This window comes from Anas acuta, unplaced genomic scaffold (assembly GCF_963932015.1).
Source record: "Anas acuta unplaced genomic scaffold, bAnaAcu1.1 SCAFFOLD_374, whole genome shotgun sequence".
Taxonomy (NCBI): domain Eukaryota; kingdom Metazoa; phylum Chordata; class Aves; order Anseriformes; family Anatidae; genus Anas; species Anas acuta.
The window spans coordinates 1-27,882 of record NW_027076024.1 but is presented as its reverse complement, the minus strand read 5'-3'; the positions used below and the strand labels follow the sequence as shown (position 1 = coordinate 27,882).

Sequence of the window (27,882 nt, the reverse complement as noted above, 5' to 3'; positions counted from 1 at the left end):
CCTGTTGTGGGGACATCATCCTCCGTGGGGACATCCCACTATGGGGACATCCTGCCATGGGGACATCCTGCTATGGGGACGCTTCTCCTGTGGGGTCACCCTTCCCGTGGGGACATCCCACCATGGGGACACCCCACCCATGGGGACACCCCTCCCATGGGGACACCCCTCCCATGGGGTCACTCCTCGGTGGGGACATCCCACCATGGGGACACCCCTCCCATAGGGTCACTCCACCCATGGGGTCACCCTTCCCATGGGGACAGCCCAGCACGGTGATGTCCCACCATGGGGACACCTCTCCTGTGGGGTCACCCCACCCTGGGGACATCCCACCCTGGGGCCATCCCACTATGGGGTCACCCATCCCATGGGGTCACCTCTGCCATGGGGACACCCCCCCATAGTGTCACCCTCCCCTATGGGGACACCCCACCCTGGGGACACCCCTTCCATGGGGTTACCTTTCCCATAGGGACACCCCCCCAATAATGTCACCCTCCTATTTGGGGACACCCCCCCATAGGGTCACCCCCCTGTATGGTTTCACCCTTCCATGGTGTCACCCCTCCATGGGGACACCCCCCCATAATGGGACACCCCCTATATGGGGACACCCCCCATAGTGCCACCCCCCTATATGGGGTCACCCCCCCATGGTGTCACCCCCCCCATAATGTCACCCCCCTATATGGTTTCACCCCCCCCATAATGTCACCCCCCATATGGGGTCACCCCCCCACGATGCCCCCCTCCCCCCCCATTTCCCCCCCCCATAAAACCACCCCATTTCCCCCACCCCCTCCCACCCCCCCAGCACCCCGCGGTGCGCCACCGCCCCCCACCCACCATTCTCCCCCCCCCCCATGACCCCCCCAGGGGTGGTTTTCTCCAACGGGGAGCGCTGGAAGCAGCTGCGCCGCTTCTCCCTCACCGTCCTGCGCGATTTCGGCATGGGGAGGAAAAGCATCGAGGGGCGCATCCAGGAGGAGGCTCAGTTCCTGCTGCAGGAGCTCCGCAACACGCAGGGTACCCGGGGAGGGGGGGCCACTTTTTGGGGGGGGGGGGGGCGTTGAGGACGTTCCCGTGACTGATTTCTCCAATTTTGGCCCCAAAAGGGAAGCCCTTCGACCCCACGTACCCGCTGAGCCGCGCCGTGTCCAACGTCATCTGCTCCATCGTTTTTGGGGACCGCTTCGACTACCAGGACGCCGAGCTCCTGGAGCTGCTGAAGATGATGAACGAGAGTTTTCGGGAGCTCAGCACCCCCTGGGCGCAGGTTGGGGGCTGAGGGGGTCCCGGTGCCCACCGGGGGGGCTTCCTCTGACCCCATACTCACCCTTTGTGCCCCCCCCCTGTAGCTCTATGACATGAACGAGACCCTGCTCCAGTTCATCCCCGGCCCCCAGACCAAAATTTACAACCTGCTGGAGGGGATGCGGCGCTTCATCGCCCGCCGCGTGCGCGCCAACGCCCAGACCCTGGACCCCAGCTGCCCCCGAGACTTCATCGACTGCTTCCTCCTGCAGATGGAGAAGGTTCGGGGCCCTGGGGGGGGTGGGAATCGAGCCCCCCCCCCCCCCGGGGTGATCCCGCACCTCCCCGCCTTGTTTGCGCAACTTGGGGTTGCTCCTGCACGTCCCGGCTTGCTCGCGCGCTGTGCCAGCTGGTGCCGTGCCCGCTGGGTTGTTTGCACGCCCCGAATGAGCCTGCACCCATGGGTGCTGTCCTGCACCTCCGGGTGCCATCCTGCACCCCCATCACCTGTGCACACCCCAAAAAAATCCTGCACCCCCGCGTTCCATCCTGCACCCCAGGATCCATCCTGCACCCCTGGATTTCATCCTGCACCCCTGGGTTCCACCCTGCGCCCCCATCACCTGTGCATGCCCCAAAAAATTCCTGCACCCATGGGTCCCATCCTGCACCCCTGGGTTCCATCCTGCACCCATGGGTCCCGTCCTGCACCCCCGGGTTCCATCCTGCACCCCCGGAATCCATCCTGCACCCCATCAACCGTGCATGCCCCAAAAAAATCCTGCACCCCTGGGTCCCATCCCGCACCCCTGGGTTCCATCCTGCACCCATGGGTCCCATCCTGCACCCCCATCAACCGTGCATGCCCCAAAAAAATCCTGCACCCCTGGGTCCCATCCTGCACCCCCAGGTCCCATCCTGCACCCCTGGGTCCCATCCTGCACCCCTGGGTCCCATCCTGAACCCCAGGATCCATCCTGCACCCCCATCAACTGTGCATGCCCCAAAAAAATCCTGCACCCATGGGTCCCAAACTGCACCCCTGGGTTTCATCCTGCACCCATGGGTCCCATCCTGCACCCCTGGGTCCCATCCTGCACCCCCATCACCTGTGCATGCCCTAAAATAATCCTGCACCTCTGGGTTTTATCCTGCACCCCCGAGATCCATCCTGCACCCCTGGGCTCCACCCTGCACCCCTTCACCCATGCACACCCCAAAAAAATCCTGCACCCCCGGGTTCCATCCTGCACCCCTGGGTTTCATCCTGCACCCCATGACCCGTGCACGCCCCAAAGGAATCCTGCACCCCATCATTTTTGCACGCCCCGGCTTCCATCCTGCACCCCGTCACCTGTGCACGCCCCAAAATAATCCTGCACCCCTGGGTTTCGTCCTGCACCCCGTCACCCGCGCACGCCCCGCAGCAACCCCGCGCCCCGGCGCTTTTGCACCCCAACACCCGGGCACGCACCCGGCCCCCTCCCACGCCGCATTTTTTTTTCTCCCCCCCCCCCAAAAAAAAAAAGGAAAAAGAGAACCCGGACTCGGCGTTCAGCACCAAGGACCTGGAGCTCACCACGCTCAACCTCTTCTTCGCCGGCACCGAGACCGTCAGCTCCACGCTGCGCTACGGCTTCGTGCTGCTGATGAAGCACCCCGGGGTGCTGGGTGAGTGAGGGGACCCCCCCTGGGGACCCCCCCCGGCATCCTGGTGCCGAAAGGGAACCTGATTTTGTGCCGCAGAGAAGGTGCACGAGGAGATCGACCGGGTGATCGGGCGCGACCGCGCGCCCACGGTGGAGGACCGCAGCCGCATGCCCTACACCGACGCCGTCATCCACGAGATCCAGCGCGTCAGCGACCTCATCCCCATGAACGTGCCCCACACCGTCACCCGCGACACCCTCTTCCGCGGCTACCTGCTGCCCAAGGTGACCCCAAGGGCCTGGGGGGGGACACGGGGGGGACACGGGGGGGGGGTGCATCCCGTGGCCCCCATGCAACCCGCTCCGTGCGCCCTGCCCCTTGCACTTTGCCCCCGGTGTGCTCCGTGCTCGCTGCCCTCGTGCTCGCTGCCCGGTGCAAGCTGGACTCTTGCATGGCTCCGTGCATGGTGCATGAGCACGCTGCTCTGTGCGTGTTTGCATGCTGCTCCTGCATCCTGCTGCATGCACCTTGCTGCATGCACCTTGCTGCATGTGCACCCTGCTGCATGCACCTTGCTGTGTGTGCACCCTGCTGCATGCACTGTGCTGTGTGTCCTGCTGCACGCACCTCACTGCATGCACACTGCCCCTGCACCCTGCTGCATGCACCTTGCTGTGTGTGCACCGTGCTGCATGCACCTTGCTACGTGTGCGTCCTGCTGCATGCACCTTTCTGGACGTGCAACCTGCTGCATGCATCCTGCTGCATGCACGCTGCCTGTGCACCCCGCTGCATGCATCTCACTGCGCTTGCACCTTGCTGCACGCACACTGCCTGTGCACTGTGCTGCATGCACCCTGCTGCATGTGCATCCTGCTGCACGCACCCTGCTGCACGCATGCCACCTGTGCCCCTGCTGCATGCACCTTGCTTCGCTTGCACCTTACTGCATGCAAACTGCCTGTGCACTGCGCTGCATGCACCTTGCTGCACACGCACCCTGCTGCACGCGCCCTGCTGCACGCATGTCACCTGTACACCTGGTGCATGCATCTTGCTGTGCGTGCACCTTGCTGCATGCACGCTGCCCCTGCATCCTGCTGCATGCACCTTGCTGCACGCATGCTGCATGCACCCACTGCTGCATGGGCACCGCCCCTGCACCCTGCTGCATGCACCCTGCTGCATGCACCCTGCCTGTGCTCCCTGCTGCATGCACCTTGCTGCATGCGCCCTGCCCCTGCACCCTGTTCCATGCACCCTGCTGCATGCACCCTGCTGCCCTGCACCCCCCCCATGCCCCCCCTGCCCCAACCACGCCACCAACCCCCCTTTTTGCCCCCCCCCACCCCAGGGCACGGACGTGTACCCCCTGCTGAGCACGGCCCTGCACGACCCCTCCATGTTCAAGCACCCCCACACCTTCAGCCCCGAGAACTTCCTGGACGAGAGCGGCCGCTTCAAGAAGAACGACGCCTTCGTGCCCTTCTCCTCAGGTAGGGGCAGCAAACTGGGGGGGGGTCCCGCACCCCCCCCCCCAGACCCCGTGCACCCCCGTAACCCCCCCTTATGCTTGCAGGCAAGCGCGTGTGCCTGGGGGAGGCCCTGGCGAGGATGGAGCTCTTCCTCTTCCTCACCACCATCCTGCAGAACCTCCGCCTGCAGCCGCTGCAGCCCCCGGAGGAGCTCCCGGACACCCCCTTGGAGAGCGGCTTCGCCAACATCCCCCCCCTCTACCAGCTGTGCATGCTGCCCCGCTGACCCCCCACACACACCCCGTGCCCCCCACCCTGAATAAATTTGCAGCAGCCTTTGCCTCCCCGAGCATGCTGCTGCTGCTTTGCTCGGCGGCCTCGACGCGTGGAGGGTGCTGGGGGGGGGGAATTAGGGGGGTGCTGGGACCCCCGGTGCTGTCCCATGGGGGGTGCAAGGAGCCTCGGGGGCGTGCAAAGCCGTGCAACGCCCGAAAAGGGGCGTGCAAGACCCTGAATGAGGGAAACAAAGCGTGCAAAGCCGTGCAAAGCGTGCAACGCCCCCGGTGCAGTCGTGCAGAACCCCAGGGCCAGCACCCAGGGGTGCTCGCAGGGAGCACGCAGAGATCTGTGAGCAAAGCCCAACCCAAGTGTGCAGAGGGTGCAGCCGTGCAAAGCCCCGAGCTGAGCGTGCAGAGCCCTGCAGGGCCATGCAAAACCCCAAAACAGCCCCACAGAGCGTGCAAAGCCATGCAAAGCCCCAAAGCAAGCATGCAGAGAGCATGCAGGGCTGTGCAAAACCCCAAGGGAATCCCACAGAGTGTGCAGGGCCATGCAAAGCCCCAAAATGAGCATGCAGAGAGCATACAGGACCATGCAAAACCCCAAAGCAAACCCGCAGAGCTGTGCAGGGCCATGCAAAACCCCAAAACAAGCCTGCAGAGAGCATGCAGAGCCATGAAAAACCCCAAGGGAATTCCACAGAGCTATGCAGGGCCATGCAAAACCCCAAAACACGCATGCAGTGTGCACGCAGGACCATGCAAAACCCTAAAGCAAACCCGCAGAGCCGTGCAGGGCCATGCAAAACCCCAAAACGAGCATGCAGAGCCATGCAAAACCCCAAAGCAACCCCGCAGGGCCATGCAAAGCCCCAAAACACGCATGCACAGAGCATGCAGGACCATGCAAAACCCCAAAGCAACCCTGCAGAGCCGTGCAGGGCCATGCAAAACCCCAAAGGAATCCCACAGGGGCATGCAGGACCATGCAAAGCCCTAAAACACGCATGCAGTGTGTACGCAGGGCCATGCAAAACCCCAAAGGAATCCTGCAGAGCCATGCAAAGCCATGCAAAACCCCAAAGCAAGCATGCACAGAGCATGCAGGGCTGTGCAAAACCCCAAAAGAATCCCACAGAGCCGTGCAGGGCCATGCAAAACCCCAAAACAAGCATGCAGAGAGCATACAGGACCATGCAAAACCCTAAAGCAAACCCGCAGAGCTGTGCAGGGCCATGCAAAACCCCAAAACGAGCATGCAGAGCCATGCAAAACCCCAAAGCAACCCCGCAGGGCCATGCAAAGCCCCAAAACACGCATGCAGTGTGCACGCAGGACCATGCAAAGCCCCAAAGCAACCCTGCAGAGAGAATGCAGGGCTGTGCAAAACCCCAAGGGAATCCCACAGGGCCATGCAAAACCCCAAAACAACCACACAGAGTCGTGCAGGGCCATGCAAAGCCCCAAAACACGCATGCACAGAGCATGCAGGGCTGTGCAAAACCCCAAAGCAACCCCACAGAGCTGTGCAGGACCATGAAAAACCCCAAAGCAACCCCACAGAGCCGTGCAGGGCCATGCAAAGCCCTAAAACACGCATGCAGTGTGCACGCAGGACCATGCAAAACCCCAAAGCAACCCTGCAGAGCCATGCAGGACCATGCAAAACCCCAAAACACGCATGCACAGAGCATGCAGAGCCATGCAAAACCCCAAAGCAACCCCGCAGGGCCATGCAGAGCCCTGCAAAGCCCCCCAAAAGACGCGCTGCGGTGGCAGGAGGCGGGGAGGTGGCCATGGGGTGGCACCATGCGCCCCCCCCCTGCCCGGTGCCCATGGGTGCCAGGAGCTGCGGCACCGTTCAAGGGCACCCCGGGGACCCGCAGGGAGGGGACGGGGCTTGCAAAATAGGGCCAAGGGTTGCAGGGAGGGGGCAAGGTTCGAGGCAGAGCAGCAAGGCTTGCAGCACCGGGGGAGAGGTTGGCAGAATTTTGGGGGGGGGGCTGCAAGAAGGGGAGGGGGGATGCAGCATGGGGAGGGGGGATGGAGATTGGGGAGGGGGGGGATGGAGCTTGGGGAGGGGGTCTGTGAGAAAGGGAGGGGGGTTAAAGGTTGGGGAGGGGGGCTGTAAGAAGGGGAGGGGGTGTGTAAGAAGAGGAGGGGGGCTAAAATTTGGGGAGGGGGTTTCAAGGTTGGGGAGGGGGTCTAAAATTTGGGGAGGGGGTCTGCAAGAAGGGGAGAGGGATTAAAGGTTGGGGAGGGGGGCTTGAAGAAAGGGAGGGGGTCTCCAGTTTGGGGAGGGGGTCTGCAGGTTGGGGAGGGGGTCTAAAATTTGGGGAGGGGGTCTGCAGGGAAAGGATGGGGTCTCCAGGTTGGGGAGGGGGTCTGCAAAAAGGGGATGGGGTCTCCAGGTTGGGGAGGGGGATTTCAGTTTGGGGAGGGGTCTGCAAGAAAGGGGGGGGTCCTACAGCTTGGGGAGGGGTCCTACAGCTTGGGGAGGGGGTCAAAAATTTGGGGAGGGGGTCTGCAAGAAGGGGAGAGGGTTTAAAGGTTGGGGAGGGGGGCTGCAAGAAAGGGATGGGGTCTGCAAGAAAAGGGGGGGGGCTGCAAGTTGGGGAGGGGTCCTACAGCTTGGGGAGGGGTCCTAAAATTTGGGGAGGGGCCTAAAATTTGGGGAGGGGCCTAAAATTCGGGGAGGGGGCCTAAAATATGGAGAGGGGGCCACAGCAGAGGCCCAGTGTTTGCACACTGGGGGCGCACCGGGTGCCGCCGCCACCCTTGGGTGCTGCCCCTCGCCCCCTGGGTGCCCTGACCCCCACCCCGGTGACCCCGTTCCCCGCAGCCCCCCCGGGGTCCCCCCTTGGGTGCCGCCTTCATCATGGAGCTGCTGGGGGCCACCACCCTCCTCCTCCTCGCCCTGGCCACGGTGGCCTTGGTGGCCCGGTGGCAGAAGGAGCGGAGCCGAAATTTGCCCCCGGGGCCGCTGGCGCTGCCTTTCGTGGGGAACCTGCTGCAACTGGGGACCGGACCCACCCATAAAGTCTTCCGCAAGGTGAGTGGGGGTGGGTGGGACCCCCCCCCAGGGGGAGCACCCTAGGGTGCTGGGGGAGGGATGGGGGGGACCCCAAGGGGGTGGGTGGCCCATGTGGGGGCTCAGGGGTGCTGCAGATGCCCAGGGATGCCCCGTGGGGTGCTCGAAGGATGCTGCAGAACCCCGAGGACACCCCAAGGACACCCCAAGGGCACCCCAAGGACACCCCAAAGACACCCCAGGGACACCCCAAGGACACCCCCTAGGGCACCCTAATGACCCTGCAGCACCCCAAGGACACCCCAAGGGCACCCCAAGGGCACCCTAAGGACACCCCAAGGACACCCCAAGGACACCCCCAAGGACACCCCAGGGACACCCCAAGGACACCCCAAGGACACCCCAAGGACACCCCAAGGATGCTTCATTACCCCGTGAGGCACCCTAAGGATGCTGCAAAACCCCAAGAACACCCCATGGGGCACCCTAAGGACCCTGCAGCACCCCAAAAACACCCCAAGTGGCACCCTAAGGATGCTGCAGCACCCCAAGGACACCCCATGGGGCACCCTAAGTATCTTACATTACCCCAAGGGGTACCCTAAGGACCCTGCAGCACCCCAAGAACACCCCAAGTGGCACCCTAAGGATGCTGCAGAACCCCAAAGACACCCTGTAGGGCACCCTAAGGACCCTGCAGCACCCCAAGAACACCCCATGGGGCACCCTAAGGATGTTACATTACCCCAAGGGGCACCCTAAGGACCCTGCAGCACCCTAAAGACACCCCATGGAGCACCCTAAGGATGTTGCAGCACCCCAAGGACACCCCATAGGGCACCCTAATGATGCTGCATGACCCCATGCGGCACCCTAAGGACCCTGCAGCACCCTAAAGACACCCCACAAGACACCCTAAGGACCCTACAGCACCCCAGGGACACCCCCTAGGGCACCCTAATTATGCTGCATTACGCCATGGGGCACCCTAAGGACTCCGCAGCACCCCAAAAACACCCCATGTGGCACCCTAAGGACCTGGCAGCACCCCAAGGACACCCCATAGGGCACCCTAAAGACCCTGCAGCACCCCAAGAACACCCCATAGGGCACCCTAGGGACCTGGCAGCACCCCAAGGACACCCCATAGGGCACCCCAATAATGCTGCATGACCCCATGCGGCACCCTAAGGACCCTGCAGCACCCCAAGAACACCCCAAGGACACCCCCTAGGGCACCCCAATGATGCTGCATGACCCCATGCAGCACCCTAAGGACCCTGCAGCACCCCAGGGACCCCAGGTACCCCGTGCAGCACCCATGGGCGCTGAGCACCCCGGGGCGGGGGTGTCCCCCCTTTCTCCCCGCAGCTGAGCGAGAAGTACGGCCCCGTCTTCTCCCTGCGCTTCGGCTCGCAGCGGGTGGTGGTGGTTTTCGGCTACGAGGCGCTGCGGGAGATGCTGGTGACGCGGGGGGACGAGTTCACCGCCCGCGGCCGCTTCCCCATCGCCGAAAAAGCCAGCCAAAATTTGGGGCTCTTCATGAGCAACGGGGCGGCGTGGGCGCAGACGCGCCGCTTCACCCTGGCCACCCTGCGGGATTTCGGCATGGGCAAGCGAGGGCTGGAGGAGCAGGTCCAGGAGGAGACGGGGCTGCTGCTGCAGGAGCTGGCGCGCACCCAAGGTGGGCACCGGGGACGGGGGTTATGGGGTGGGTGGGTGGGGAGGTTTGGGGACCCCCGACCCCATGGTGGTCCCCGGATGGTGTAGGGCGTCCCCTGGATCCCGGCACGCTGCTGACGGCGGCCGTGGGCAACACCATCTGCCGCATCCTCTTCGGGCACCGCTTCGACTACGGGGACGAGCAGTACCTGGACGCGCTGCGGCGCGTCGCCCAAAATTTCCTCCTGGAGAGCTCGGCCATCGGGAAGGTGAGGTCTTAAAAGGTTGGGGTTGGGGGGGCTCGAGGCGCACGGGAACCCCCCGGGAACCTCCCGGGAACCTCCCGGGAACCCCCTGGGAACCCCCCGGGAACCTCCTGGGAACCTCCTGGGAACCCCCTGGGAACCTCCCGGAACCTCCTGGGAACCTCCCGGGAACCCCCCAGGAACCTCCCGGGAACCCCACGGGAACCCCATGGGAACCTCCTGGGAACCCCCCGGGAACCTCCCGGGAACCTCCTGGGAACCCCACGGGAACCCCCCGGGAACCTCCTGGGAACCCCCCGGGAACCTCCTGGGAACCCCCCGGGAACCCCCCGGGAACCTCCTGGGAACCTCCTGGGAACCCCCCGGGAACCCCCCAGGAACCTCCTGGGAACCCCCCGGGAACCTCCTGGGAACCTCCTGGGAACCCCCCGGGAACCTCCTGGGAACCCCCCGGGAACCCCCCAGGAACCTCCTGGGAACCCCCCGGGAACCTCCCGGGAACCTCCTGGGAACCCCCCGGGAACCCCCCGGGAACCCCATGGGAACCCCCTGGGAACCTCCTGGGAACCTCCCGGGAACCCCATGGGAACCTCCCGGGAACCCCCTGGGAACCCCCCGGGAACCTCCTGGGAACCCCCTGGGAACCCCCCGGGAACCTCCTGGGAACCCCCGGGAACCCCCTGGGAACCCCCCGGGAACCTCCTGGGAACCCCATGGGAACCCCCCGGGAACCTCCTGGGAACCCCCCGGGAACCCCCGGGAACCTCCTGGGAACCCCCCGGGAACCCCCCGGGAACCTCCTGGGAACCCCATGGGAACCCCCCGGGAACCTCCTGGGAACCCCACAGGAACCCCCCGGGAACCTCCTGGGAACCTCCTGGGAACCCCCCGGGAACCTCCCGGGAACCCCCCGGGAACCCCATGGGAACCTCCTGGGAACCCCCCGGGAACCCCCCAGGAACCCCATGGGAAACCCCCGGGAACCCCGTGGGAACCCCCCGGGAACCTCCTGGGAACCCCCCGGGAACCTCCTGGGAACCCCCTGGGAACCCCCCGGGAACCTCCCTGGAACCTCCTGGGAACCTCCTGGGAACCCCCCGGGAACCTCCTGGGAACCTCCTGGGAACCCCCCGGGAACCTCCTGGGAACCTCCTGGGAACCCCAATGGGAACCCCATGGGAACCCCCCGGGAACCCCCCCAGGAACCTCCTGGGAACCCCCCGGGAACCTCCTGGGAACCCCACAGGAACCTCCTGGGAACCCCCTGGGAACCCCATGGGAACCCCCTGGGAACCTCCCGGGAACCCCGCGGGAACCTCCTGGGAACCTCCCGGGAACCCCCCAGGAACCTCCTGGGAACCCCCCGGGAACCTCCTGGGAACCTCCTGGGAACCCCCCGGGAACCTCCTGGGAACCTCCTGGGAACCCCATGGGAACCCCCCAGGAACCCCCCGGGAACCTCCTGGGAACCCCCCAGGAACCTCCTGGGAACCTCCTGGGAACCCCCCAGGAACCTCCCGGGAACCGCCCGGGAACCCCCTGGGAACCCCATGGGAACCCCACAGGAACCTCCTGGGAACCCCCCGGGAACCCCATGGGAACCTCCTGGGAACCCCCCGGGAACCTCCTGGGAACCCCATGGGAACCTCCTGGGAACCCCCTGGGAACCCCATGGGAACCTCCTGGGAACCCCCCGGGAACCTCCTGGGAACCCCCCGGGAACCCCCCGGGAACCTCCTGGGAACCCCCTGGGAACCTCTCGGGAACCTCCTGGGAACCCCCCGGGAACCTCCCGGGAACCTCCTGGGAACCCCCCGGGAACCTCCTGGGAACCCCCCGGGAACCCCCTGGGACCCCCCCCGGTGTCTCCTCGCAGCTCTACAACATCCTGCCCGGCCTCCTGGAGCTCCTTCCCGGCTCGCACTGGACTTTTTTCCACAACACCTTCTTCGTCCAAGACTTTTTGAGCAGGAAGGTGGAGGAGAACGCAGTGGCCGGCGAGCCCACCACCGCCCCCGCGACTTCGCCGACGCCTTCTTGCGGAAGATGGAGCAGGTAGAGGAGGACGGGCGCGGGGCGAGGGGGTGACAGGGGCCAAAACCCCTTTTTTTTTTTCTTTTTTTCCTTTTTTCCTTTTTTCCCTTTTTCCCTTTTTCCTTTTTTCCTTTTTTTTTTTTTCCTTTTTCCTTTTTTCCTTTTTTTTTTCCTTTTTCCTTTTTTCCTTTTTCCTTTTTCCTTTTTTCCTTTTCCTTTTTCCTTTTTCCTTTTTTTTCTTTCCCTTTTTCCTTTTTCCTTTTTTTCTTTCCCTTTTTCCTTTTTCCTTTTTCCTTTTTTCCTTTTTCCTTTTGTCCTTTTTCCTTTTTCCTTTTTCCTTTTGTCCTTTTTCCTTTTGTCCTTTTGTCCTTTTGTCCTTTTTCCTTTTGTCCTTTTTTCCTTTTTTCTTTTTCCTTTTGTCCTTTTTCCTTTTTTCCCTTTTTCCTTTTTTCTTTTCCCTTTTTCCCTTTTTTCCTTTTTCCTTTTTTCCTTTTTCCTTTTTCCCTTTTTTCTTTTTCCTTTTTCCCTTTTCCCTTTTTCCTTTTCCCTTTTCCCTTTTCCCTTTTCCCTTTTTCCCTTTTCCCTTTTCCCTTTTTCCTTTTTTCCTTTTTTTTCTTTTCTTCCCCCTTTTTATAGGAAAAGGAGAACCCCGAGACGGCCTTCACGCAGGACAACCTGCGGGTGACGGTGTTCGACGTCTTCCTGGCGGGGACGGAGACCACCAGCATGACCCTGCGCTACTGCCTGATGGTGCTGCTCCAGCACCCCGACGTGGCAGGTGGGGGTCCCCTGGGGACATCAGGGGGGTGACACCGTGAGGTCCCCACCGCCCCAACCCCTCCGCGGTCGATTCCAGAGAAGATCCACGAGGAGATCGATCGGGTGATCGGGACGGAGCGGGCGCCGGCGCTGCGGGACCGCGCGGCCATGCCCTACACCGACGCCGTCATCCACGAGGTGCAGCGCTTCCTCGACCTCATCCCCCTCGGCTTCATCCGCACGGTGACACGCGACACGCCGCTTGGTGGCTTCACCATCCCCAAGGTGGGGGCGCGCCGCGGGGGCGATCGCTCGCGTGCTTCGTTATTGAGTGTTAATTGCACCACGCGCTTGAGCACCCATTGCTTGCACGAGGGGCTTGGTCAACGGGGTTGGTTGCACGGCGAGCTTAAGGGGTGGTGAGTGTGCAACGGTCTGCATTGCTTATCAATTGTGCAATGGTCTTTGTTGCTTATTGATTGCACAACAGTCTTCATTGCTTATTGATTGCATGATGGTCTTCATTGCTTATTGATTGCCCAATGGTCTTCATTGCTTATTGATTGCCCAATGGTCTTCATTGCTTATTGATTGCATGATGGTCTTCGTTGCTTATTAATTGCACGATGGTCTGCATTGCTTATTGATTACCCAACAGCCTTCGTTGCTTGTCCATTGCATGATGGTCTTCGTTGCTTATTGATTGCCCAATGGTCTTCGTTGCTTATTGATTGCACAATGGTCTTCGTTGCTTATTGATTACCCAATGGTCTTCGTTGCTTGTCCATTGCATGATGTTCCTCATTCCTTATTGATTGCACGATGGTCTGCGTTGCTTATTGATTACCCAATGGTCTTCATTACTTGTCCATTGCATGATGTTCTTCATTCCTTATTAATTGCACGATGGTCGTCATTGCTTATTGATTACCCAATGGTCTTCGTTGCTTGTTGATTGCACAACATTCCTCATTCCTTATTGATTGCATGATGGTCTTCGTTGCTTGTCCATTGCATGATGGTCTCCATTGCTTATTGATTGCCCAATGGTCTTCGTTGCTTATCAATTGCACGATGGTCTGCGTTGCTTGTTGATTGCACGATGGTCTTCGTTGCTTGTCCATTGCACGACATTCCTCATTCCTTATTGATTGCACGATGGTCTTCATTGCTTATTGATTACCCAATGGTCTTCGTTGCGTATCGATTGCACGATGGTCTTTGTTGCGTATTGATTGCACGACAGTCTTCATTGCTTATTGATTGCCCAACGGTCTTTGTTGCTTGTCCATTGCATGATGGTCTTCATTGCTTATTGATTGCACAATGGTCTTCGTTGCTTATTAATTGCACGATGGTCTTTGTTGCTTATTGATTACCCAACGGTCTTCTTTGCTTGTCCATTGCATGATGGTCTCCATTGCTTATTGATTGCACAATGGTCTTTGTTGCTTATCAATTGCACGATGGTCTGCGTTGCTTATTGATTACCCAACGGTCTTCGTTGCTTGTCCATTGCATGATGTTCTTCATTCCTTATTAATTGCACGATGGTCTTCGTTGCTTATTAATTGCACAACTTTTGTTGTTTATTGACTGCATGACCATCTTTGTTGCGTATTGATTGCACGATAGTCTTCATTGCTTATCGATTGCATGACGGTCTTCATTGCTTATTGATTGCACGACGTTCCTCATTCCTTATTGATTGCACGATGGTCTTCGTTGCTTATTGATTGCCCAACGGTCTTCGTTGCTTATTGATTGCACAACGACCTTTGTGGTTTATTGATTGTGCGATGGTCTTCATTGCCTGCTGATCTCCTGATGATCTTCATTGCTTATTGATTATGCAATGAAGACTGTTGCACATCGATTGCACGATGGTCGTCATTGCTTATTGATTGCACGATGGTCTTCATTGGTTATTGATTGCACGACGGTCTTCATTGGTTATTGATTGCACGACGGCCTTCATTGCTTATTGATTGTGCAACGGTCTTCATTGCTTATCGATTGCATGCTTCGTCACTATTAATTAGACAATTTGCATAATCATTAATTGCACGGCATGGTTCATCCATGCTTATTACTCGCACAATGAGCTTATCGATGCTGTTGATCACACGGCATGCTTAATTGTTATTAATCCTGTAACAATCATTGATTCTTAATCAAACAGCATCTGATTGCTTATCAATTCCACGCGAACTTCGTCAACGAGCGTTAATTAGACAACATGCTTCGTCATCGTTCATGGGTCGTGCCCGTGGGCTGTGTTGCTTGCTTCAGGGCCGCAAAATTGCTTCGTCACTGTTTGCTAATTGCCTCGTCACCGCTGATAGCGGGCGCTCCACCATTGGCCGCTAATTGCGGGGCGTGCTTAGTCATTGTTTATTGATTAATTACCCGCTCGCACGACATAATTAATCATTGACTGCACCCGCACCGCGTGCCCGGCGGCCGCGTATCGATGCCGCCGGGTTAATTATTAATTAATGTTTGCCCGGCTTGTTTGCCATCAATACCCGCGGTTAATTATTGCCTATCGGGCCGGGGGGGGGAGGGGGGCACCCCAAATGTCCCCATGGTGTCCCCCCCCCCCTAATTAGGGCTGCACCATCTACCCCGTCCTGAGCTCGGCGCTGAAGGACCCCCGGTTCTTCAAGAACCCCGAAACCTTCGACCCCCAGCACTTTTTGGATGAGAAGGGGGCGTTCAAGAAGAACGAAGCCTTCATCCCCTTCTCCGCAGGTGGGCTGGGGACCCCCCCCAAAAAAATCCGGGGGCGTGGGGACCCCCCCCCCATCAGTGGGGGACCCCCACGGAGGGTGGGTGACGCCCCCCCGTGTCCCCGCAGGGAAGAGGATGTGCCTGGGGAGAGCATGGCGCGGACGCAGCTCTTCCTCTTCCTCACCGCCCTCCTGCAGCGATTTCGGCTGCGGGTCCCCCCCGGGGAAGCCCCCCCGGATCTGAGCCCCCGGGTCAGCGGCATCTCCAACGTCCCCCGGGCCTTACGGGTCTGCTTCTGCCCTCGCTGACGCGCCCCCCCCCCGAAAATGCCGAATCCCAAAGCCTGCCGAGGATGGAGACCCCAAAAATGCCTCAAATCATGGGTAAAACCCCCCAAAATGCCTCAAATCGTGGGTAAAACCCCCAAAATGCCTCTAATCATGGTAAAACCACCCAAATCCCATGTCCCAAACCCTGCTGGGTTGGAAACGCCGCGTCCCAAACCCTGCTGAGGATGGAGACCCCAAAAACACCTCAATCATGGGTAAAACCACCCAAATCCCATGTCCCAAACCCTGCCGAGGATGGAGACCCCAAAAATGTCACGTCCCAAACCCCGCAGAGGATGGAGACCCCAAAATGCCTCAAATCGTGGGTAAAACCACCCAAATTCCATGTCCCAAACCCTGCTGGGGTTGGAAACGCCGCGTCCCAAACCCTGCTGAGGATGGAGACCCCAAAAATGCCTCAAATCATGGATAAAAACACCCAAATCCCATGTCCCAAACTCTGCTGAGGATGGAGACCCCAAAAATGCCTCAAATCATGGATAAAAACACCCAAATCCCATGTCCCAAACTCTGCTGAGGATGGAGACCCCAAAATCCCGTGTCCCAAACCCTGCCGAGGATGGAGACCCCGAAAATGCCTCAAATCATGGGTAAACCCCCCCAAAATGCCTCAAATCATGGGTAAAACCACCCAAATCCCATGTCCCAAAGCCTGCCGAGGATGGAGACCCCGAAAATGCCTCAAATCATGGTAAAACCCCCAAAATGCCTCAAATCATGGGTAAAACCCCCAAAATGCCTCAAATTATGGGTAAAACCACCCAAATCCCATGTCCCAAACCCTGCTGAAAATGGAGACCCCAAAATTACCTCAAATCATGGGTAAAAACACCCAAATCACGTGTCCCAAACCCTGCTGAGGATGGAGACCCCAAAAATGCCTCAAATCATGGGTAAAACCACCCAAATCCCGTGTCCCAAACCCTGCTGAGGATGGAGACCCCATAAATATCACGTCCAAATCCTGCCGAGGATGGAGACCCCAAAATCCCATGTCCCAAATCCTGCTGGGGTTGGAAATGTCACATCCCAAATCCTGCTGAGGATGGAGACCCCAAAAACACCTCAAATCATGGGAAAAACCACCCAAATCCCGTGTCCCAAACCCTGCCAATGATGGAGACCCCAAAAATGCCTCAAATCATGGGTAAAACCACCAAAATCCTGTGTCCTAAACCCTGCTGAGGATGGAGACCCCCAAAATGCCTCAAATCATGGGTAAAACCCCAAAAATACCTCAAATCACGGGTAAAACCACCCAAATTCCACGTCCAAACCCTGCTGGGGTTGGAAACGCCGCGTCCCAAACCCTGCCAAGGATGGAGACCCCAAAAATGTCACGTCCCAAACTCTGCTGAGGATGGAGACCCCCAAAATGTCTCAAATCATGGGTAAAACCACCCAAATTCCATGTCCCAAATCCTGCCGAGGATAGAGACCCCAAAAACGTCATGTCCCAAATCCTGCTGAGGATGGAGACCCCAAAAATGTCACATCCCAAATCCTGCTGAGGATGGAGACCCCCAAAATGCCTCAAATTATGGGTAAAACCACCCAAATCCATGTCCCAAACCCTTCTGGGGTTGGAAATGTCACATCCCAAACCCTGCCAAGGATGGAGACCCCAAAAATGCCTCAAATAATAGGTAAAAACACCAAAATCCTGCGTCCCAAACCCTTCCAAGGATGGAGACCCCAAAAATGCTGCATCACTCCCGGCGCACCGAGGACGGAGCCCCCCGAGCCCCCTCCCCGTACCCCCAACACCCCAAATAAATCAGCATTTCCCCCCCCAAAACGAGCAGAGCCGGGGGAGGGCTTGTAGGGTTTTTATGGGGTCGCCCTCGGTGGGGAGGGGGGATCAGGTCAGGGGGATCCTATAGAAGAGAAGGGGGGTCCCAAAAACCCGAGCCCCCCACCCCGTACCTGTGGAGGGAGCCAGGAGGGCCCGATCCCATCCCGAAAATATTTGGGGTGACGTTGGGGCCCTGGGGGGGCGAGGGAGAGGGGTTTGGGGGGGACATGGGGTTGAGGGGGATTTAGGGGGGGATTTGAGGGGGTCTGGGGGGAATCTGGGGGGGATTTGAAGGGTTTTGGGGTGATGAAAGGACTTGGGGGGGTTTTGGGGAGGATTTGAGGTCTGCTGCACCCCAAAAGTGCTTGGAGGGGATTTGGGGGGTATTGGGGGGGATTTGGGGGGCTTGGAGGGGGGGTCTTCTGCACCCCAAATGTGCCAGGGGGAGCTGGGGGGGATTTGAGAGGATTTGAAGGGGATTAGGGGGGATTTGGGGGGTTTTGGGGTGGATTTGAGGGGGTCTGCTGCACCCCAAAAGTGCTTGGAGGGGATTTGGGGGGGATTTGAGGGGGATTTGGGGGGATTTGGGGGGGGTCTTCTGCACCCCAAATGTGCCAGGGGAGCTGGGGGGGATTTGAGGGGGATTAGGGGGGATTTGGGGGGTTTTGGGGTGGATTTGAGGGGATCTTCTGCACCCCAAAAGTGCTTGGAGGGGATTTGGGGGGGATTGGGGGGGCTTGGAGGGGGGGTCTTCTGCACCCCAAATGTGCCAGGGGGAGCTGGGGGGGGATTTGAGGGGATTTGAAGGGGATTAGGGGGGATTTGGGGGGTTTTGGGGTGGATTTGAGGGGATCTGCTGCACCCCAAAAGTGCTTGATGTGGATTTGGGGGGGATTTGAGGGGGATTGGGGGGGATTTGGGGGGCTTGGAGGGGGGCTTCTGCACCCCAAATGCGCCAGGGGGAGCTGGGGGGGGGGGATTTGAAGGGGATTAGGGGGGATTTGGGGGGTTTTTGGGGTGGATTTGAGGGGGTCTGCTGCACCCCAAAAGTGCTTGAGGGGGATTTGGGGGGGATTTGAGGGGGATTGGGGGGGATTTGGGGGGGGTCTTCTGCACCCCAAATGCGCCAGGGGGGGCTGGGGGAGATCTGAAGGGCTCAGGGGGGGATTTTGGGGAGATTTGGGGGGGATTTGGGGGTGCCCCCCCCCCAAAACACGCACCAGGAGCCGGGCGCTGGAAAACACGAACCTTTATGGACCCGAGTCACATTTCACAGCCTGCAGCTGGACCAAAAGTTGCTTTTTTTTGTTTTTTTTCCTTTTTTTGCCTTTTTTTCTATTTTTTTCTCATTTTTTTTTTCCAAGAGAACGCGTCCGACACCGCCCGGGGCCCCCCCCCCCCCGCCCCAAAACCAGGTGCCCCCCCCCCCACCCCGTGCAAGTGCAATAAATAACACGAAGAGAAGCCAGAAAGAAAAAAAAGCCCCCCCTTTACGCCCCCCCCCCCCCAAAAAAGCCACCCCCTGGGGGGGGTCCTGGGGGGGGTCCGGGGGTCCCCAAGGGGTTGGGGACAAAGGGGGGGGGTTTGGGGGGGGGGGGGCACAGGCTAGCAGCTTCCAGCAAAAGGCAAATAAAAGTTCCTGGGGGGGGGAAAGGGGGGGGGGCGGAGTGCTTCACATCACCCCCCCCCAAAAAAAAAAAACAAAAAACACCATTTTTGGGGAGAAAAATGCAAAAATAAGGGGCGGGGGGGGGCGTGTTCCCCATTCCCACCCAGATTTGCCCCCCCCCCACTTCATTCAGGCACCCCCCCAGCCCCAAATCGCTGCTGTCAGCCAGCGGCAGCGATCGGGGGGGGGTCGCAAATGAGCCGAGCCCCCCCCTGAGATGCTTTGGGGTTGGGGGGGGGGCAGGGATAAGACCCCCCCCCGGCACCACGGGGACGGAAGGCGCCGCGGTCGGGGCCGTCGAGGGTCCCGGGGGGGGTCCCGGGGGGGGGTCACGGGCTGGAGAAACGGGGCCGGGGGGGGGCTCCGGGGGTCGCGGGGGGGGCTCGGCGAGCGAGGCACGTGGTCCTGGGGGGGGGAAAAGGGGAAAAAAATTATTTGGGACCCCCCCAAGGGGGAAGGAGGCGACGCTGGAGGCGCAGAGTGAGGGGTCTTCGGTGGGGGGGGGGGCTGAAAATAGGTGGGGGGGGGGGGGGGGATAATTTGGGGTATTTTGGGGGTGTTTTGGGGGGGGGGTTGGGGATATTTTGGGGAGTGTTTGGGGATATTTTGGGGGGGAGTTTGGGGGATAATTTGAGGATATTTTGGGGGGGTTGGGGGATATTTGGGAGATATTTGGGGGTATTGGGGGATACTTGGGGGGGGTTTGGGGATGTTTGGGGATATTTTGGGGGGGGTTGGGGGGGGTTTGGGGATATTTGGGGGGGTTTGGGGGATATTTTGGGGGATATTTGGGGGTGTTTGGGGATATTTTGGGGGATATTTGGGGGATAATTTGGGGGGTGTTTAATTTGGGGATAATTTGAGGATAATTTGGGGATAATTTGGGGGGTATTTCAGGGAAAATTTAGGGGTATTTCGGGGATATTTTGGGAGGTATTTCGGGGATAATTTGGGAGGTATTTCAGGGAAAATTTGGGGTATTTCGGGAATATTTTGGGGGGTATTTCGGGGATAATTTGGGGGGTGTTTGGGATAATTTGGGGGGGTGTTTGGGATAATTTGGGGGGGTGTTTGGGGGGTGTTTGGGATAATTTGGGGGGTGTTTGGGGATAATTTGGGGGATATTTCGGGGATAATTTGGGGGATATTTCGGGGGTATTTCGGGGATAATTTTGGATAATTTGGGGGGTATTTCGGGGGTCTCACCTAGCAGCTGCACTGCTGCCTGCTGGGCGCCTGCGCCCCCCGGGGCTGCCGGAGCTGGCGCAGGGACGCGTCCCCGTATTGGATCCCCGACCCCATCCGCTCCGGGTCCAGCTCGCCTGCAAGGCATAAAAATACCCCAAAAAACGATCAGGGAGGGGTTGGGACCCCCCCAAAAACCACCCCGAGACCCAAAAGAACCCCAAAAGTCCCAAATTCCCGCCCTTACCCGACTCGATTTTATTCAGGATGGTCCTGGTGCATTTTAGGAACGCTTCCTCCACATTCTCCCCCCTCAAGGCACTGGAGACCCCCAAAACCCATCCAAAACCCCTCCAAGACCTCACCAAAACCCCCTTGAGACCCAAAAGAGCCCCAAAAGAACCCCAAAAGTCCCAAATTCCCGTCCTTACCCGACTCAATTTTATTCAGGGTGGTCCTGGTGCATTTTAGGAACGTTTCCTCCACATTCTCCCCCTTCAGGGCACTGGAGACCCCCAAAACCCATCCAAAACCCCTCCAAGACCTCCCCAAAACCCCCCGAAACCCCAAAAGAACCCCAAAGTCCCAAATTCCCGCCCTTACCCGACTCGATTTTATTCAGGATGGTCCTGGTGCATTTTAGGAACGCTTCCTCCACATTCTCCCCCCTCAAGGCACTGGAGACCCCCAAAACCCATCCAAAACCCCTCCAAGACCTCACCAAAACCCCCCGAAACCCCAAAAGAACCCCAAAAGTCCCAAATTCCCATCCTTACCCGACTCGATTTTATTCAGGATGGTCCTGGCGCATTTCAGGAACGCTTCCTCCACGTTCTCCCCCCTCAAGGCACTGGAGCCCCCCGAACCACCCCCAAAACCTATCCAAAACCCCTCCAAGACCCCCCCAAACCCCAAAAGAACCCCAAAAGTCCCAAATTCCCGCCCTTACCCGACTCGATTTTATTCAGGATGGTCCTGGCGCATTTCAGGAACGCCTCCTCCACGTTCTCCCCCATCAATGCCCTGGAGCCCCCCGAACCGCCCCCAAAACCCCTCCAAGAGCCCCCCAAAACCCCCTTGAGACCCAAAAGAGTCCCAAAAGAACCCCAAAAGTCCCAAATTCCCGTCCTTACCTGACTCGATTTTATTCAGGGTGGTCCTGGTGCATTTTAGGAACGCTTCCTCCACGTTCTCCCCCATCAATGCCCTGGAGCTCCCCGAAACGCCCCCCAAAACCCCTCCAAGACCCCCCCAAACCCCAAAAGAACCCCAAAAGTCCCAAATTCCCGCCCTTACCCGACTCAATTTTTTTATTCAGGATGGTCCTGGCGCATTTCAGGAACGCCTCCTCCACGTTCTCCCCCGTCAAGGCGCTGGTCTCCAAGAACATCAGCTCTTGGGTAGCGTCCAAAAAAAAAACCCCAAACTCATTAACTCAGCGCTAACGAACCCCAACCCGGGGGGGATAAAATTTGGGATTTTGGGGTCCCTCACCGTTCTCCTGGGCGAAACGGGAGGCCTCGAGGAACGTCACCTCCCGGTCGGCGTCCAGGTCCTTCTTGTTCCCGCAGAGGATGATGACGATGTTGGGGCTGGCGAGGGTGCGCGCGTCCGTCAACCAGTTGGTCAACGCGTTGTAGGTCTCCCGGCTGGGTTTTGGGGTTAAAAAGCGAAAAAAACGGTTCAAAGGAGGACTTGAGGGGGTTAAAAGGGTTTTTTTGGGGTGCTGAGGGGGGTTTGGAGCCCCCCGGGAGGGGGGGTTTACCTGGTGATGTCGTAGACGAGCAGCGCGCCCGCCGCGCCGCGGTAGTAGCTCCTCGTCACCGACCTGGGGGGGGGAGGAAAATTAGGGTTGGGGGGGCCCTAAAGATCTTTTTTGGGGGGTTGAATGGGATGTGGAGACCCCCCAGATTAAAAAAAAATAGGGGAGCGCCTTAGCAGGAGAGAAAATGGGTCCAAAAATGGCGTTTTTAGGATTCTTCTATCAGTTGACGCGGATCTTTGGTCGTTGATGTGCTCAACGGGTTGGGGTCTTCCCAAATTTTGGGTATGGGGGCTTTGAAAAGAGCCCCCCCAGGGGTGTTTCACCCATTTTTGGTGGAAATAAAACCGATAATCCCAAATTTTGGGTACGGGATGCTTCAAATGGAGCCCTCCCGGAGGCATTTTACCCATTTTTGGTGTAAATAAACCCAATAATCCCAAATTTTGGGTACGGGACCCTTCAAACAGAGCCCTTCCTGGAATGCTTCACACATTTTTGGTGAAAATAAACCCAATAATCCCAAATTTTGGGTACGGGATGCTTCAATTGGAGCCCTCTCAGGAGCGTTTTACCCATTTTTTGTAAAAATAAAGGTGATAATCCCAAATTTTGGGTATGGGATGCCTCAAATAGAGCCTTCCAAGTGGTGTTTCACCCTCTTGGAGTGTAAATAAACCCAATAATCCCAAATTTTAGGTATGGGATGCTTCAAATGGAGCCCTCCCGGGATGTTTAACCCATTTTTGGTATAAATAAACCCAATAATCCCAAATTTTGAGTATGGAATGCTTTGAAAAGAGCCCTCCCAGAGGTGTTTCACCCCCTTTTGGTGTAAATAACCCCAATAATCCCAAATTTTGGGTACAGGATGCTTCAAATGAAGCCCTCCCAGAGGTGTTTCACCCATTTCTGGTATAAATAACTCCAATAATCCCAAATTTTGGCTAAAAGACTCTTCCAAAAGAGCCTCCCCAAGGGTGTTTCGCCCCCTGTTGGTGTAAATAACCCCAATAATCCCAAATTTTGGGTAAGGGACCCTTCAAAACCCCCCCTTCCATGGCTGTTTCACCTTTTTGGGGTATAAACAAAGGTTCCCAAGACCCGGGGGACCCCAAAACCACCCGGTGCCCCCCCGTACCTGAACCTCTCCTGCCCGGCCGTGTCCCAAATTTGCAGCTTCACCGTCTTGCCGCCCACGTTGACCACCTTGGAGCCGAATTCCACCCCGATCGTGTGGTTCGAGTCCTGCTTGACTGCGGGGCAGCGGCCGCGGGACCAAAACGGGGCAAAACCATCAGTTTTTGGTTAATTAACCCCCCCAGAAATTTAGGAAATAAGAGGGCAAGCAAAGATTTGGCAGGAAAACCGAGGCAGCCCCCCAAAAAACCTCCCCGAACCCGCCCCCAAATCCTGCGGGCATCAAAGCAGGGGAGGTTTGGGGATTAAAAAATGCCCTTTTTTGGGGTTTTTGCCCCAAAAAGCGAGGCGGGGGGGGTGCTTACATTTGTTCTCGATGAACTGGTGGAGCAGGCAGGACTTCCCCGTGCCTGCGCTGCCGATCACCAGGAACTTGAAGAGGAAATCTGGGGGGGGAAAAAATTGGGGGGGGGGGGGGTTCCCCAGCTTAACGGGCGCCGCTCGTTAGCGGGGAGGGCTTAACGAGGTGCTTATAACCCACATAGGGCCCCCCACAGACCCCCACAGGCCCTATAGAGGCCCCATAGACCCCCTATAGGGTCCCCACCCCATAGGGAAGCCCCCAACCCCCCCCTATAGGGCCCCCGCCCCATAGAGAGCCCCCCAAACCTCCCCCATAGGGCCCCCACCCCATAGAGAGCCCCACAGACCCCCTATAGGGTCCTCACCCCATAGGGAGCCCCCAACCCCCCCCATAGGGCCCCTGCCCCACAGAGAGCCCCACAGACCCCCATGGGCTCCCCTATAGGGCCCTCACCCCATAGGGAACCCCCCAAGCCCCCCCATAGGGTCCCTGCCCCATAGGGAGCCCCACAGACCCCCTATAGGGTCCCCATCCCATATAGAGCCCCCCAGCCCCCCAAGGCTCCCCATAGGGCCCCCACCCCCCCCATAACCCCAAATACCCCCCCAATCCCACACAGACCCCATAACCCCCCCCCCAAAGACCCCAAAACCTCCCCCAGGACCCCCAAATCCCCTCAGAACCCCCCAAAACCCCCCAAACCCCTTTCACAGGGACTCTGAGCTCCCCCCAGGACACCCCAAAAACCCCAAATCCCCCTCAGGACCCCCCTCACCCCCCCCAGGACCCCCAAAACCCCCTCAGGACCCCCCCAAATCCCCACAAACCCCCCCAAGACCCCCCCAAACCCCCTGCAAAGGGCCTCAGGGGCCACCCCAGGACCCCAAAACCGACCCCAAGGACCCCAAAACCCCCCCTCAGGACCCCAAATCCCCCCCCCGAGCCCCCCCCCCGCCCACCGTAGGTTTCGGACATGGCTGGAGCCGGGCCCGGGCCCCGCCGCCGCCTCCGGTCCGTACGGAAGGGGAGCGGGCACAATATGGCGGCGCCCAGCGGAGCCGCTTCCGGGCCGTACGGAAGTGATGGGGAAACAAGATGGCGGCGCCCAACGGAGCCACTTCCGGTCCTTAGATACAAGGAGAGAGGGGGCACAATATGGCGGCGCCCAGCCTGGTCCGTACGGAAGGGGAGAGGAAACACAATATGACGGCGCCCAGCGGAGCCGGTTCCGGTCCGTAAGCAAAGCATAGGGGAGGAATATGGCGGCGCCCAGTAGAGGCACTTCCGGTCCGTACGGACGGGGAGAGGGAACACAATATGGCGGCGCCCAGCGGAGCGGCGTCTGGGCCTTGTGCGCCTGCGCAAAGGGGGTGTGCCAATAGAGGGGCGTGGCCAGCGAGGAACTTCAATGCCAAACGGTGTGGGCGTGGCCAAATGAATGTGGGCGTGGTTAGGGGCGTGGCCAGCTCGATGTGGGCGTGGCCAGCGCAGTGGGAGTGGATCCTGGCCCCATAGACCCCCCCCCAGCCCCATAGACCCCCCCCAGCCCTATAAAACCCCCCCAGACCCCCCCCCAGCCCCATAAATCCCCCCCACTCCCCCAAATCCCCCCCCCAGCCCCATAAATCCCCTCCTGACCCCATAAATCCCCCCCCAGCCCCCCAGTTTTCCTCCCCCAACCCCATAAATCCCCCCCCCGACCCCCCAAATCCCCCCCCCACCCCATAAATGCCCCCCCCCAGCCCCCCCAAAAAATGCCACAGGGCCCCCCCCCGTGAAAAAAAAACCAGGGGTTTTATTCCAGCAAGCGCCAGGTGCAATGTCTGCCCCACAGACCCTGGGTACAACGCTCGGCTTGGGGACACCCCCGTGTCCTTGTCGTGTGTGTCCCCCCCCCAAAAAAATAAAAAAAGGGGTTACTGGCATCTGGGGGGGGGCACAGCGCCCCGTGCGACCCCCCCCGGAGAAAAAAATTTGAAAAAACAGAGGAAATTTGGGGAGAAAGGGGGGAGTTTGGGGACAAACTTACCTCCTAGAGGGGGGGAAAGGGGTGGAGAAACCCAAATTGGGGGGAGCTGGGGGGGGGCAAGAAAATTTGGGGAGGGGGGGGTCATGGGGGTGGGGGGGGCGGCTTTTTTTGGGTTCATTTCTTGGCGAAAGAGATCTTCATGGCGTTGTTTTGGTGATTTTGAAGCCCTGGAGGGCGTCGCGGGCGGCCCCCGCCTGCACCTCGGTGTCGAACTCGACGAAGGCGATGTCGTGGCGGCCGGGCACCAGGCGGACCTCTTTGAAACCCGGGAACCTTTTTGGGGGGGTTAAAAATATTGGGGGGGGGTCACAACACCTCCCGGACCCCCCCCAAATTAAAATCCCCCCCCCCAAAAAAACTTACTGGTTGAAGAGCATGGAGAGCATCAGCTCGTTGGTCTCCTCCGGGAGGTTGGTGAGGAAGAGGATGTGGTTGGGGGGGTTCTCAGAGAGCTGGGGGGGGGAAAAAAATTGGGGGGGTGAATATTAAAGCCCCCCCCCGGCGATCCTAAAATCGTGAACCCCCCCCCACGTGGGAAAAAAAAGCACCCCCCCCCAAAAAAAAAAAATAACACGGGGTGCTGCCCCCACCGCATGCCCCCTGACCCCAAAATCGGGGTTTTTGTTGTGTGTTTTTTTATTTTTTTTTGAGGGGGGGGGGGCAAATTTTGTGCCCCCCCCCTTTTCTAAACTCACCGTCTGCGGGGGGGGCATCTGCCCCGGCATCACCTGCTGGGGGGGCAAGGCCCCGGGGGGGGGGATCATGCCCGGCGGAGGCATGTAGGGGGGCATCGCGCGGGGCGCCTGGCTCAGCGGCGGCATCCCCTGCGGGAGAGACACGGGCTCAGAGCCCCCCCCCGCCCCCCCCCCCAATTAAAAAACGCCCCCCCCCCACCGTCGCCGTGGCCCCCACCGGTGTGGCGGCCCCCCCCGGGGCGGTTTTCTTGGCGGCGGGGGGGTCTTGGCCCTTGGGCTTCCTCTTCTCCCGTTTGCGGTCGCGCTCCACGAAGGTGCCCTTCATCTTGGCGATGATGTCCGAGTCGGTCTTGGCGTACTGGATGCGCTGGGGGGGGGGGGAAAATATTCAGGGGGGGGCGTGAAAATATTTGGGGGGGGGGCAGGAAAGAGTTGGGGGGGGTTGGGGTGTGTTTTGGGGGGGAATCGGTGTTTTATAGGGGGAAAAAAGTCAATTTACGGGGGAAAAGGTGGCAAAATGTGGTGGTGGGGGGGGTTTAAAAATACCTGGGGGGGTCAAAAAATAGAGGGGGGGTCATGAAAAATATTTTTGGGGGGGTCAGGAAATTGTTGGGGGGGTTGGGATATGTTCTGGGGGGAAAATCAGCATTTTATAGGGGAAAAAAGTCAATTTATGGGGGAAAAGGTGGCAAAATGTGGTGGTGGGGGGGGCTTAAAAATATCTGGGGGGGTCAAAAAATAGAGGGGGGGTCATGAAAAATATTTTGGGGGGGTCAGGAAATAGTTGGGGGGGTTGGGGTGTGTTTTGGGGGGGGAATCGGCGTTTTATAGGGGGAAAAAGTCATTTTATTGGGGGAAAAGGTGGTAAAATGTTGAGGGGGGGCACAGAAAAATATTTTGGGGGGGTCAAAAAATAGAGGGGGGGTCATGAGAAATATTTGGGGGGGGTCAGGAAATAGTTGGGGGGGTTGGGGTGTGTTTTGGGGGGGGGAATTGGCGTTTTATAGGGGGAAAAAGTCATTTTATTGGGGGAAAAGGTGGTAAAATGTTGAGGGGGGCACAGAAAAATATTTTCGGGGGGGTCAAAAACTAGTGGGGGGGTCAGGAAAAATATTTTGGGGGGGTCAGGAAATAGTTTGGGGGGGTCAGGAAAGGTTTGGGGGGGGAATTGGCGTGTTAAAGGGGGAAAAGGTCAGTTTATTAGGGGAAAAGAGGGCAAAATATTGAGGAGGGGGGGCTTAAAAATATTTAGGGGGGTCAAAAAAGAGTGGGGGGGTCATGAAAAATATTTGGGGGGGGTTGGGATATGTTTGGGGGGGAATTGGCGTGTTAAAGGGGGAAAAAGTCAGTTTATTAGGGGAAAAGAGGGCAAAATATTGAGGGGGGGGGCTAAAAAATATTTCGCATATTTCTACCAACCCATTATTGGTAGAAAATCCTTTTTGGGGGGGGGGGAAATGCCATTGTGTGGGGATGAAATCCCATGGGGGGGGCAAAAATGAGATTATGGGGGGCAAAAATGAGATTACGGGTGGAAAAATGAGATTATGGGGGGGGGAAATCCCATTATAGGGGAAAATCCCATTATGGGGGGGGGGAAATGAGATTATGGAGGGGAAAATGAGATCAAGGGGGTGAAAAATGAGATTAAGAGGAAGAAAAATGAGATTACTGGGGAGAAAATCAGATTATGGAGAGGAAAAATCCCATTATAGAAAAAAATCCCATTATGGGAATGAGATTATGAA

General features: G+C 58.7%; 4 protein-coding genes and 1 long non-coding RNA gene across 9 annotated transcripts; 2 read left to right on the top strand and 3 right to left on the bottom strand.

Annotated features, from left to right (window-relative positions):
• The first annotated feature begins 845 nt into the window (after positions 1–845).
• Positions 846–4,730, top strand: LOC137848869 (cytochrome P450 2G1-like). The gene is made up of 7 exons (XM_068668366.1): positions 846–1,029; positions 1,119–1,279; positions 1,362–1,538; positions 2,787–2,928; positions 3,004–3,191; positions 4,262–4,403; positions 4,487–4,730. The coding sequence occupies exons 1-7, from the start codon at positions 867–869 to the stop codon at positions 4,666–4,668; spliced, it is 1,155 nt and encodes a 384-aa protein (XP_068524467.1). The 5' UTR covers positions 846–866; the 3' UTR covers positions 4,669–4,730.
• Positions 4,731–7,332: 2,602 nt separating this feature from the next.
• Positions 7,333–15,465, top strand: LOC137848865 (cytochrome P450 2G1-like). The gene is given in 10 exon segments (XM_068668361.1): positions 7,333–7,712; positions 9,063–9,375; positions 9,462–9,622; positions 11,496–11,633; positions 11,636–11,674; positions 12,290–12,431; positions 12,510–12,697; positions 15,025–15,166; positions 15,273–15,284; positions 15,287–15,465. Coding segments are annotated over 10 exon segments (1,476 nt in total). The 5' UTR covers positions 7,333–7,538; the 3' UTR covers positions 15,454–15,465.
• Positions 15,466–16,026: 561 nt separating this feature from the next.
• LOC137848866 (uncharacterized) lies at positions 16,027–17,496 on the bottom strand. 2 transcript variants are annotated; one of them, XR_011091554.1, is made up of 3 exons: positions 17,101–17,496; positions 16,673–16,773; positions 16,027–16,459 (listed from the first exon to the last, which is right to left on the bottom strand). It is a non-coding gene; the product is annotated as an uncharacterized lncRNA (long non-coding RNA). The 2 variants fall into 2 exon arrangements; XR_011091553.1 differs by lacking the exon at positions 17,101–17,496 and adding an exon at positions 16,805–16,821.
• A 1,026-nt stretch (positions 17,497–18,522) lies between these two features.
• On the bottom strand, positions 18,523–24,524 carry LOC137848867 (ras-related protein Rab-4B). Of its 4 annotated transcripts, none has more exons than XM_068668364.1 (9): positions 24,370–24,523; positions 23,412–23,492; positions 23,048–23,162; positions 21,910–21,972; positions 21,639–21,793; positions 21,464–21,539; positions 20,576–20,595; positions 20,166–20,281; positions 18,523–19,364 (listed from the first exon to the last, which is right to left on the bottom strand). In XM_068668364.1, exons 1-8 carry the CDS (start codon positions 24,383–24,385, stop codon positions 20,166–20,168), a joined length of 642 nt encoding a protein of 213 aa, XP_068524465.1. In that variant the 5' UTR covers positions 24,386–24,523; the 3' UTR covers positions 18,523–19,364. The 4 variants fall into 4 exon arrangements, with proteins under 4 accessions (XP_068524465.1, XP_068524464.1, XP_068524466.1 ...); XM_068668363.1 differs by lacking the exon at positions 20,576–20,595 and adding an exon at positions 21,094–21,139 and having other exon boundaries at positions 21,490–21,539; XM_068668365.1 differs by lacking the exon at positions 20,576–20,595 and adding an exon at positions 20,921–20,966 and having other exon boundaries at positions 21,490–21,539.
• A 661-nt stretch (positions 24,525–25,185) lies between these two features.
• LOC137848870 (U1 small nuclear ribonucleoprotein A-like) lies at positions 25,186–26,504 on the bottom strand. The gene is given in 5 exon segments (XM_068668367.1): positions 25,186–25,594; positions 25,597–25,712; positions 25,803–25,891; positions 26,135–26,263; positions 26,352–26,504. Coding segments are annotated over 5 exon segments (483 nt in total). The 5' UTR covers positions 26,460–26,504; the 3' UTR covers positions 25,186–25,553.
• Positions 26,505–27,882: the final 1,378 nt, after the last annotated feature.

Bases quoted from the DNA above. Each gene is read 5' to 3' on its own strand.
- LOC137848867 (XM_068668362.1), bottom strand. The intron at 21,973-23,047 runs GTACGGGGGGGC...TCCCCCCCCCAG, and splicing joins GCCGGGCAGGAGAGGTTCAG to GTCGGTGACGAGGAGCTACT. The intron at 21,794-21,909 runs GTAAACCCCCCC...CCCAAAACCCAG, and splicing joins CTCGTCTACGACATCACCAG to CCGGGAGACCTACAACGCGT.
- LOC137848869 (XM_068668366.1), top strand. From the start codon at position 867: ATGACCCCCCCAGGGGTGGTTTTCTCCAACGGGGAGCGCTGGAAGCAG. The intron at 1,280-1,361 runs GTTGGGGGCTGA...CCCCCCCTGTAG, and splicing joins TCAGCACCCCCTGGGCGCAG to CTCTATGACATGAACGAGAC. The intron at 2,929-3,003 runs GTGAGTGAGGGG...TTTGTGCCGCAG, and splicing joins GAAGCACCCCGGGGTGCTGG to AGAAGGTGCACGAGGAGATC.